Source organism: Pseudonaja textilis, chromosome 3 (assembly GCF_049901715.1).
Source record: "Pseudonaja textilis isolate UNSWEBS1 chromosome 3, rPseTex1.2, whole genome shotgun sequence".
Taxonomy (NCBI): Eukaryota; Metazoa; Chordata; class Lepidosauria; order Squamata; family Elapidae; genus Pseudonaja; species Pseudonaja textilis.
The window spans coordinates 69,888,335-69,900,616 of NC_141992.1; the positions used below are offsets into that span (position 1 = coordinate 69,888,335).

The window sequence follows — 12,282 nt, forward strand, 5'->3', positions numbered from 1 at the left end:
GAAATGATATATTAACTAAAAATATATAGTAAATGCTACGAAGCTTTTTCAGTCATTGCTATTCTCCACCTAGTAAAGCGTACCAAAATGTCTTCTTTATTTCATAAAGACAACGGAGAAGGGGGATGGATATGCAGAACAAGGACACGGAAGTACACAGAAATAAAAATAATCAAACAGGTTACAGAGAAGTCTTATGGGCATTTTTGAGATGATCTTCTTCCACGTAATTGATTCCCCATTTGTTTCAACAACGGAAAGAGCTTTGAAAAGAGCATTCCTTTGGCTGTGCAAATCTGCTCCCACACAAGTGGTGCATCTGAGAGTTAGAGCATAGATAAGGTTGTGTACAGAATTTAGTGGACGTGTTCAAAACAGGGTGCTGGAGCATTATCCTGGGAAAGGTGACGAAAAGCAGCAAGGCAAAAGATGAAGGTGAGGCACCCCTTCTCTCTACGGCCTAATTCATATTCTCACCTTCTTCAGAAAAAAAGTCACGGTAACCATTCTATATATAAACAGACGGTAGCCACAGTTTATTTCTCACAGTTCTCCTGACAACTGAACATTATTTAAGAACAGACTGTATACACAGATAAGAAGAAACATACAAAATGTTTTAAATGATGCACAACAAAATCCAGCAGTATAAAAGAATGCATGTGAAGTCTTGCTCACTGTTCAGGCTAAATTTAATCACCTTGTTTAAATAGTAATAAAAATACAATCTTTCATGGACCTTGTGCATACTACAAAAAGAGGAAAATTATTACCATATATGATTTATATTAGGCAGTTTTCTTTGATGAGTTGCATTAACAACTCTAAATACAGAGGCAGAAGACTGTGTATTCCGTAAGAGTTAATGGGGATTTAGAAACTTTACACAGTTACTACCACTGGCACTTCTCACCATAGCTTTGTACACAACACATGGTCATTTTATATAACATTACATTTAAAAATATATCTGCATGACAATTTATAATATTCACACACCATGAGCTGGTTAAGGAAGCAGTGCCACAGTTGCCTCCTGTAGTGCTTCACTCTCGGTAAATAAGTTTGTGGTAAAAGGGAAAATAAAAGAGGTAAAAGAAACATCTACGTAATTAAGCAGCTCCAAGGCCGATCATGACCACCCCTGGGACAGTGATTGTTTTATGAGTAGGTTCCTAGAAGCAAACACTGCCACAAGCTAAAACTTTGCTGAAAGAAATCAGTTTTTGTGCTGGAGACTATTTTCCACAACAAAACTGCAAACTATTAAACTGTTTCAATGTTAAGTATTTCATCACCTGTTCATCGCACAATAGCCAAGTTCTTTAAGCCTCTGGACTATGTTTAATGTGTGCTTTCTTTTCTGGCCACACTTTTGTAACTCATCTCTTGGACTTTTCTTTTTCTTTTTAAAAAAAGGACTAATGGAGTGAAGAAAATCTGCCCGGTACAGCCACCTGCACACTAGGAATGTTCAACCTCTATTTAGTGATTTAGTAACAAGACGGATCAGAGAGCTGTATTTTGAGAAGGGCACCTGGGAAGCTCTCATGCAGTGGATGACATTCCTGGGAAAGTACATGTCTTTCCAAAGTGGGCACAGAATCAATTACTGTGCCGCTGTTGGGTTTTCAGAAGTGACACTATGTTTCAGGTTGCACATCTGCTTTCCTTGTCATCTATTGGCAGGAAAGTAGTTGGGGTCAAGATAATTATAGCTGGGGCCTTGGGACATGCAGTAGTCTCTATCTAAGAACATTTCTGCTCTGTAAATAGGCTCCAATCGGTGATTTTCCTTGTGAATATCTGTTTCATGCAGACTGAAAGAAAAAGAAAAACCATTATTTGTGAAGCATGACACTGTTCATAATCTACTCACTATTTTAAACTGGATATATTTAAATTCTTATCAGAATGAATTGTATAAATCAGGACGGTATGTTTTTCAACATGAATTTCTATCCATGGTGCTAATCGCTTTTAGAAAAATAATATTCCTACTGTGGAAAGGAAGAAAGAAGCAGGGATCCAAAGAAATTAAGATATGGGATAAGAAAAAGCCAGTACCTAACTGTACTTTTCCATACTTTTCTATCCTTGCAAACCCTCCTTTTTCCATGTTTGTATACTTGCTTTGTACATCACTTTTTGTTTCTTTGAACTTCTCATCTCTTTATTTGAAGACCTCATCAACTTCATCTAACTCCATCAGTCTTAGTCATTTCCTTCCTCTCAGCTCATTCGTTTTTCTTTTATGTATTTGTTTTGCAAGTCAATTCACATTCATTCTCTTTTACTACCAACCACTTCAAAATGTTTCTTTTGTACCGATCACTCACTTCTGTCTTTAATCCAAATTCATTCAGCATCCATACAGGCTCTACCTTTTCCTGTTTAGCCCACACATTTTTTGTACTGCATTCAGCTTGGTTTTATTCTTCTCCCAAGATATAATATCATGGAAACATATTCTCATATATAACTTTTACTTTTTCTTGACATTCATCTCTTTCAACCAATAACTTCCAGTATCTTTCTCCCAGCATCTGCACATCTTAACATTTCTCTATTGCTTTTCTAATTTTTTGTAAATATCCTACATACATTCCCATTTTTAATATATTTTGCACATATTTATCTACTTTTCCCAGTACCTGCTTTTTACATATTTACAGTTAAGTTGCAATAGTTCCCCCCAACGTACATTTCTCCTTGGACCTTCAATATGTTACTTTTTAGGTCCAAACTTGTGATTGCATCACACAATATATCTAATACAAAAACTTAGGATTTATTCAGCCAATAAGCATGCACACCAAGAATATGCACAATTATATCCCCTACAAATATGTATTTAAAATTATCACAAATATCCTTATATATTCCAAAGAGGTTATGAACTCTACAATATGTGTTTTAAAATGAACATTTAAAAATAAAGGTCATGTTATTGGTCAATCCTGATCTTCAGTGCATGCTGCTTACCAGTCAGAACAAGAATCACAAAAATCCAAAGACAGTTCTGGAGGGCAGTCTTGGCAGTGCCACCGAATGCCTTGAATTGGATCAGTTCCACAGTTATCACACTGAAAAGAAATTTAGCAAAGTGATCTTAGCGATTCCCCTCCAAAAATAAACAGCTTGCAAGATACTTTTACCACATAGCTAACATTACTGCAAAATAAAATTATTAGTTTCCCCCCTTTCTCAACTTTATGACAAAACAGCCACCTATAAGCTTATACGTCAATATTTCAAACTTAGTTTGCAACCAGTTTCTTGGTTTTGACTCTTCTCAGCTTTTCCAATTTTTTTGTCATTCACAATTTTTTCTGCCTCCTCCAACTAAACTCTTCCTCTTTTCATTCGCCTGCAAATTCCTATATTTTACTCCACCGTGCTACAAATTTGCTTTCATCTCTCCCATTCCTCCTGTATTAAATTCATTTAATGACTAAGGAAGAAAAAAAGAAAATGTTTCTATTATCTTCTAATTTAAGTTTCACTGAGAGTGGCAAGTGATTTCAGATTCAAATTTAATTATCACTGTGATATAAGCAAATAGCATATTCTTTTCTCTGATTTTCAGATATCCATATTATCGAAGACAAAAAACTTCAAAGGAAATCTAAGACGTTCAATTAGCCATCATGGCTAAAAGCCAGGAATGATGAGAGATTTTGCCTAATAAATCAGAAGTTATTGGATTAGGAAGGTAGACAAAGCAAATTACCTATTTTTTTTAAAAAAAGCAGACCACTAATTTCCAAGCAATGATGCTCTGGTATAAGATCGCTTTTCAGAAATTTTAAAAGGAAGACTTCTCTACATACTTCTTATGATGATCTATTAATATATTAAAATAACTTGTAAACATTCAAGTTGATAATTTCATAAGGATTTTATCACTAATCTGTTCAGAAGCCCTAGCAATTTCAGTAGGGTTTACTCCCAAACAGTTGGTATAGACTACAGGTTTGAATATATATAGTTTGATTGTACAACGTAATAATTGTATGTGAAAAAATTTGGTGTATCACCTTTACAGACCTCAAATACACCTTCCATTAGATCAGGGTAATCGTAATAGCCTAACTCTAACTTAGTCTTCCTAAGTTGCTTAGGGAACTTAATGATGAATCCAGAGTAGGATCTTATATTCCAAGGAAACCACCACTTGATAACTGAGGAAATATGAGGCCTTGGGTATTTTTACCAACCTTAAAGCCAATGTGCTGGACAAAGCCACTTTCTGCATGCATTTGCTGCACCTTCTGCTTCCTCAGCTTTTTATATTTCAGCAGCTCTTTATATTCTGGTAATTCACGATATGCTACAGGGATACTTTCTTCATCCTATTTCAGAGAAAGAAAGAATTGCAACTTTTAATGTTACAGAAAGGATTAAAGTAAAAAAACCACACCTGCTAAACAAACTCCACAATAAATAGCAATCTATGATGCTCATGGCTGGTATATTGGAAAATAGTTTAAGATCGTTTTAAAAAGCTCAAGATAGTTTAAAATTGCCCTAAAAACCCCAAAAGCATTAGTACCAAAGTTCCACATAATTTGGAATTAAATTGACCCAAAATTCTTAATACTATTGAAATACAACTTCTAGTATAACTTTTAAAGCAGCTTTTATTTTTACATTTTATTGTTTCCTTATAAACCAGAACATTGAAACAGGAGATTTAAAAGCGGAAGAAAAAAATGCCCAAAGACTTTGTAAAATAGCAATAAATAAATAAATAAATAAAAAGACTTCTAGTGATTTGTCTCATATGATTTTTTTCCCATAAAAAAATAAAATAAAACCAGGAATTGTCTTATGTTTTCTTGTAATGGGGGGAAGGGCCAAGGCGTGTGTGTGTTTGTGCGTGTGCATGCATGCACGTGTGATCTTATTAAAAAAAACCTGTCTACTATATCTCAGACAAATTAGAAGAAACTGGCCTGGCCCTTCCCCAATCAGGTTTGGCCTAGTAGAAAGTATACTACTACATATATCTGTTTGGGACATCCTCTGTTAATTTGAAAAAGGAATACAATAGATAGTCCTCAACTTACAACTACAACTGAGCCCCAAATGTATGTTGCTAAGCAAAAAAAATGTTAAGTGAATTTTGCCCCATTTTGCAACCTTTCCAGATTTCCTTAAGTAAATCTGGCTTTTCCATTGACTTTGCTTGTCAGGTTGCAAAAAATGATCACATGACTCTGGGGCACAACAAACCATCATAAATATAAATCAGTTGTCAAGCAACCAAAATTTGACCACATGACCAATGGAATGTTACAATGGTTGTTAAAGTGTGAAAAACGGCCATAAATCACTTTTTGCAGTGCTGCTTTAACTTTGAATGGTCACTAAATCAAGGAATACCTGTACTGTTTCAATTTTCTCTCCTTCAAATCTGAAACACTTGGGTTTCTTTTAATAAACTTTACTGACTTTTTATTACATTAAAAACAAAAAATATATCACTCAATAACGGCTATTTATGGTGCTTATCATATATCATTTGTGCAATATTTACAGATATTAATTTGTACATAATTATATTCTTATTCTATCTATATTGTATATTGAATAATTACATATCCTTAATCTGTCTCCGATCTATCCAGCTATATCACTTGGGTTTCTATTGCGTTAAACAGACACAGGTAGGTGTTAACAGATAACAGATAATCAGAGTTGGAAGGGACCTTCCTTGTAGGTCATCTAGTCCAACCTCCTGCCCAAGTGGGAGACCCTACACCATTTCTGACAAATGGCAGTCCAATCTCTTCTTGAAAGTCTCAAGTGATGGCGTTCCCACAACGTCCAAGGGCAAGCTGTTCCATTGGTTGATTGTTCTCACTGTCACAAAGTTTCTCCTTATTTCCAGGTTAAATCTCTCCTTGTTCAGTTTCCATCCATTATTCCTTGACTGGCCTACTGGTGCTTTAGAAAATTGCTATGATGTCTCCCCTGGTCCTTTTCTTTACTAGACTAGCCAAGCTCAGTTCCTGCAACTGTTCGTTGTATGTTTTACATACATACATACATGTTCACTGACCTTTTATTTATGCAGCCATTTCTGGGTCCTTTATATTAATTTATAGAACTTTTACATAACATTTTTAAAATTCAGTTTAAATGCAAAACCTACTGATGGTTCTTCCTCTGCTGCATTGGCCATGTGACTGTGAAAACAGGATCTATCTTCATCTTCATCCATAAACACAGGAGGTTCATGGGAGGTCATGAAAGTTGAAGGCTTGAAGAGATGTTTATTCAAAGGATGTTGCCGTCTACTAGAGGACTGTAATTAAAATAAGAGTTTGTGTAAATACTTTGAAAATTAATATATAAATAATTTTTATAGCACCACTTCAAACAGGAAGCTTCACATATTGCTACAGAGAGAAAAATTTCTAATTTTCAGCTAAAGCTCTTCTTGTCACAAAGAAAAACAACAACATATTCCGCAACAATGCATTTCAATACCTAATTCTCACAAGGAATCTCTTTTGGCACAATGGATATTTCTAATCATTGGTTCTCCCTCCTTCCGAAGAAAGGCAGAGATAATCAAACCCAGGTTTTCACAGTTAACCCTCCACATAGTTAAATCTTCCCAGTGCATCCTTTGCTCAAGATGCAGTCATGATAATTTGAATTAGTATTATGTAGCATGAAAATATAAAAGATAGAATTTTCTCCAAAAACAACTAACATATGACCATCAAGTACGAAGGCAGAATAAGATAAGATAATTTTATTGTCTTTTTTTTTTACTGCGAGCACACCCACCCACATTAAAAATGAAATTCTGTTGTCTGCTCTCAAGAGAAAGTGTGTATCTACCCAAACACATACATAACACACACAACCTTTATAAATATATACCTGTATCACACACACATCACTGTCCATTTTGAATACATAGAAGAAAGAGGAAACTTGAGAGTTCACAAAGTTGATACTATATGGAACAAAACTGTGACTGAATCTAAATGTTTGATTTCGATACCATGAAGCCTCCTCCCAGAAGGTAACAAGGAAAACAGCTCATGAAAAGGATGTGTAGTGTCCCAGGCAAATAAGATTGGATTACATGCACCAAAACAGATTAATGTACGGTTTTGTTACCTCTATTGGGCAAAGAAAACCTTCACATTAAATGCCTAATTTTCACTTTATATACCATGTGACCAATTTAAAAACTGACACATGAGATGAAGGAAAACCAGTCAAACAGCACTAATTAAGTATTTTTAAGAAGCCCCATATGAAGACCTGACAAATGAACGGAAAACAATATGACTTTTGGTAAGGGGAAATTTAATGTGAAATGTCTTAAACAAACTTTGAGTTATATACCTCATGAAAATACATATTCTTGTTTGTAGCTATTGTAAAATGTAGTCTGCTCCCTTTCTGAAAATGAGAGGGGTAGGAAAATTGTATTAACAGATTTGTACAACAAGTCTTAAGAATTTTGTGCACAGCCCACTTTCTGACGAAGTAAAATGTCTACTACAGAGTCACAAGAACCCTCAACTCAAGCTTCTCAACCACTAGACTCCCTTTAGGTAGTGTTATTGTGCTGTTGTTGTTTTTCCTTCCCTTTCTCTTCCTCCTTCCTTTCAATCTCCATATCTGCTTTGTCACCCTTATATCTATGTTGCTTATTGATTTAAAACAAAACAAGCTTTTTTTCCAGGTGACTAAGTGGTTTCTTTTTACTTGTTCATCCTCTACAGAAAGAAAATCAATAGTGCAGAGCTAGTAATGAAACCTTTTTGGCATACAGCTACTGTTCTGCTAACATCCTGTAAAACATGTGCATTTTAAAGAAAAGTCTGCACAATTAGTCATACACGGGCACACAAGAAATTTGCCTTCGCTTTCCTGTAGAGTGTTGAATCTGCATATAGCTCATAACTAATTGCTGGAGAGAAAATGCAAGAAAATAATTGTAGGAAGAATGATTGTGGTAAAAATATATGGGTTGATTTAATGAAGCAACCAGATGAAGAGTGTAGCTTCTTTTAGAAAGAAAATCTAGCCCACAGTCTCATAAATACCTCTCCCTCTGCTCTGAATCCTCTCCTAGAAATATATCTCCAAATCAGGTTTAGCAATTGATTACAACAGGAGAGCAAGATGGTAGTCAAAACAATTACTGCCCATAAATGAGGGTCACCTACTCCAGGAACTTCCAAAGTTTCCTCGCAAGTATAGCTATTGCTAAGAATCTGGAAGTCACTCAAATGTCTAACTCCGAGAGATCTTACATATTTATGGAAATTTGAGATCAAGAAAAATCACATAGATAGATATCTGTAGTACAGATGGATAGTTGCTTTCACAAAGGAGTTCTGTCACTTGGAATGAGGTATAATTACATCTCATCTGCACTCAGATGGCAAAAGTGCTGAGAAATTCCCATTACTTTCAATATTAAAAAAACAAGGATACTTCAGAACAAAGGAATATATGGACTTAAGTTTCATGGTAGCATTAAAAAAAACTCCTGATGGCAATCTTAAGATTAATCAGGCTCTGTAGATGTATTTACAGAAACCTGATAAGAAGCTACTTCCTTTCATATGCTTGCCCAATTAGATAGCAAGAACCCACAATTATTTGGATCAAGGCCATGCAAAACATTCACTATCAAGCTTTTAGAAGCAAACACATCCTGCGGGGAGGAACTTTCTGGCTGATGCCCTCTCCCGTATGCCCCAGTACAAATGCGAATGGGAGATCATAAATGCCATCATCCCTCCAGCCCAAATAGCTGCCCAAGTAACCAGCAGACGACAACGCCGTGACTGGCAAGACCAATCCACAAGTGACCTAACCAACAAAACTCAAAAGCGAACTACTAGCAGACCCCTGGTTCCGGGACAATCAACACATCTTGAAAAAAAGAGATGACCTAGCGTGGAAGGGGACAAAACTCTACATCCCAGAATCCCACCACACACTAGTCCTCCAGAGGAGCCACAACGCCAAACTGGCAGGCCACTTTGAGTTTTTAAAGACTTTACACTTAGCATGGAGGCAATTCTAAGCATAGCAATAAAGGCATAGGGAAACCCCTGGTTTCTACCCTTCTGCCATCTTCCCTGAGTCTTTGCTATTGTCCAATGCTCCGTGTAAACAGCCAGGGCTCAAGACTCTGAATAGCAATCCCTACTCGGGATTAGGTTGTAGAGATACAGAATAATGTCAGGTTTCCAAGTGATGAAACCCATTCAAAAAGAAATCAGCAAAGTCCCTCTTCCAAAACAAATTTCTTTTATTTAGGTAAGCATCAAATCGGCAAAGTCTGTTGTAATTCTGGACTTGACACAAACCAGAATTACATCATACAATATTGCAAATTAGAAATAACCTACAAAAATTACATTCCTCAATAGAATTAAATCAACCTTGCCTGGTATCTTCAATCTTCACCTCCAGGACTCGGGAGGGACAGTGGGAAGGAAAGTCACCTAGCCAAAACAATCCTCACTATCTAACCACTCCTCCAACTTTAAGAATGTAGTGAGCCTGAAACCCTACCCCCTTATACCAGCAAATGGAAAGAAAGAAAAGGAATATATGATGAGAATATAGAGCTAAATAAAATGGGCTCGGCAAAGAGGCATTTTTTTATTTTATTTTTTCTTTGGAAACCCAGTTATCACATTAACTGTCACTAAAAAAAGAAATTATTATTTTTTGTTTGCATCACTGGATGGTTTCATGAGCAATGGCTCTTATTATGGACTGAAGGAAGTCTCAAAAATTAATCCAAAGTCTTGTGATTTACCTTTTTAGAGTATAAATACAAGTTTGGTGTTCTTCCTGGAACTGGAATACCAGCTTTAGTCAGTTTTATGAAATATTTCTGCACTCTGCTGGCAACCTAAAGAAAGGGGGAGGGGGGAAACTATTAGAAAATATATAAAGATATAATTCTCAAACACTAAATGTACACGAAGACTTAATTTAAAAAAATATGAGTGACTCCTCCTGCTACCAAACTGTTTTCTATATTATGAAAAGATAAGAGCAATGCACTCGATTCCACTCATAAGACTCTCCACTCTCATCTTTAATCTCTCATCAATTTTTTCATTAAAATTTTTTTTCAATTAGAATAAAGTCACTTTTTCTTGGTGTATTTAGAATAAAAGTGCCTTTTGCAAACTTAGAATGTAATCTGAACTAAGAGATATTAAAAATATTTATTTAATATATGCTATTTCCCAACCAATCACACATCACAAAATGTTCTCAGTTCTGTAGCACTACCCCCGAGATAACCTTAGCAAAGGAGTCTACTACGGAACAACAGGATGGCATAAGTTACAAAAGCTCTCCCTTATGAAGCAATGTCTCTTGATATAGATTGGATATTCACCTTTTAAAAAAATACATATCCTTATTTCACTAATTCATTTTTCTTTTTAAGATTTAATGAGGCTATTAAGGAAGGTTATTTGTCAGCATGGGACCATGTATCTCTGTCCTTCAGCCAATCAATTGAGGCTGTCAAGGTTCTGTCCCAGTATTTGGAAGTTGTGGAGATCAGGATCGGAAAAGTCTTTGACTCAACTCTGCCAAACTGGGTGGTTTTGGATATTGGATCCCAGAATGGGAAACTTTCTATTTTAGCTTTAGGGTTGAACTCCCCTGCTCAGACTTATTGCACAAATTTAGGATCCTCTCGGACCCTCAGTTCTTGCTTGAAGAGCAGGTGGCAGCTGTGGCAGAAAGATATTTGCACAAATTTGTCTTGTATGCAAGATATATCTGGATCCCTTTGCCCTAGTCACTTCCTGCCTTATATGTGCTATACCTGGATTGTCCTTGAAAGCCATCTGGAAGCCAACGGATGGGCAAAAAATGCAGCACCCTGGGTAGTTATGGGCATATGCCCATGTAACATCATTATGTAGCTAGGTAAATTGGCTTCCTTTAAGCTTTTGGATGTTCAAGGTGCTGGATACCATCTATAAACATGACTGTATTTGCAGAACTGCCTCTACCCAATGATATCTGCCTGCCCCACACATTCTAAGAGGCAGGCACACTTCTTTAAAACAATGGCATTTGATTGGGACCCAGGAGATATGTCTTTCACATTTTGGCATCTGCCTTGTAGAATGATCCCTACCTCCACACCTGATATGTAAGTGACTTGGCCCAACCTTGTTGGCCTTCAGAAAGGCAGTAAAAACCATTGGCTTTTATCTCAGGCGTTGGAGGTGAAATGAGGGGAATGACATATATGGAAAGCCATCTATTGTATTTTAACTACATTCACTTAGAACAAACACAATTTTAAAAAATTGTTTTAAAAATCTGTTTTACCAAATAAAAGAAACTATTTATTAGTTGGCTAAAAATTAACAATAATGCAGTTCATTACCTGCTTTGCAGTTCTATTACCCAACTCATCCGCAATTTTTTGCCATCGCCGAGATTCTACTTCCTCTGGAGGATACTTCAAAAGTAATTGTTCAAGTTTTTTCTGTAATGATGAACAATGATAATTGTGAATACAATTTGATTTTTCACAAAAAAAAATATCTAGTCCTCTTTAGGAAAGAGGAATAGAGACAAAATAGAAAAACAAGATTAATACTATAGGATAATCTCACTTTAAAATTACAGTTATTACATTACCTGTTCTTCTACTGTCCACAGCTGATTAAAAGATTCAGGTTTGGTCTCATCACAAAGTCGCCCCCTTATCATCTGCTGAAATACAGTACATAACAAGAAAGGAATTTAGAAAATATGCATAACTGAATTTCAGTCAAATAAAAAGGGTTATCATAGGGTTACCAAAATAATTGCACCACAGTATATCAAAACTAAAAATTCTACTGATAGCAACCACAAAACCCATTCTTTCTACTGGAGCTGAACTAGCAACTCTTTGCTCTTCATCAATTACTATTAATCATAACCAAACTGGTAACAGCCAACCACCAGCTGTTTCCCCCCTCCCCCCAAAATACTTTTTGGCCTCCGTTTCTGATATGGAGAGATTTTTAGTCTTTGGTCCTCATTCACTACTATAGAGTCAAGTTACACATAAACTTCATAGCTGAGCAATGACCACAAAGTTGATTAGATTGAGGTTTTCTAGTCTCAGTCTGACACCTTAACCAAAATAGCACATTCTGAAGGAAAATACTGTCTGGTTTGTACTACTGAGCAGAGAATGGTAAATTACTAGATGGTTGCATTCCTTGCCTTTCAAGCAGAAAAACCTGGCTTCAT

General features: G+C 36.0%; 1 protein-coding gene across 4 annotated transcripts in view; it reads right to left on the reverse strand.

Annotated features, from left to right (window-relative positions):
- Positions 1–513: 513 nt before the first annotated feature.
- ZZZ3 (zinc finger ZZ-type containing 3) overlaps positions 514–12,282 on the reverse strand; it is a 50,992-nt gene continuing 39,223 nt past the window's right edge. For 3 of the 4 annotated variants that reach the window (XM_087930051.1, XM_026700197.2, XM_026700198.2), the window contains exons 7-13: positions 11,680–11,754; positions 11,423–11,524; positions 9,818–9,913; positions 6,161–6,313; positions 4,221–4,355; positions 2,986–3,086; positions 514–1,820 (exon numbers count right to left, since the gene is read on the reverse strand). In XM_087930051.1, the coding sequence (XP_087786177.1) occupies positions 1,676–1,820; positions 2,986–3,086; positions 4,221–4,355; positions 6,161–6,313; positions 9,818–9,913; positions 11,423–11,524; positions 11,680–11,754 (807 nt within the window). In that variant the 3' untranslated portion in view covers positions 514–1,675. The remainder of the gene's footprint in view (positions 1,821–2,985; positions 3,087–4,220; positions 4,356–6,160; positions 6,314–9,817; positions 9,914–11,422; positions 11,525–11,679; positions 11,755–12,282) is intronic. The other variant, XM_026700199.2, reaches the window with a different exon arrangement.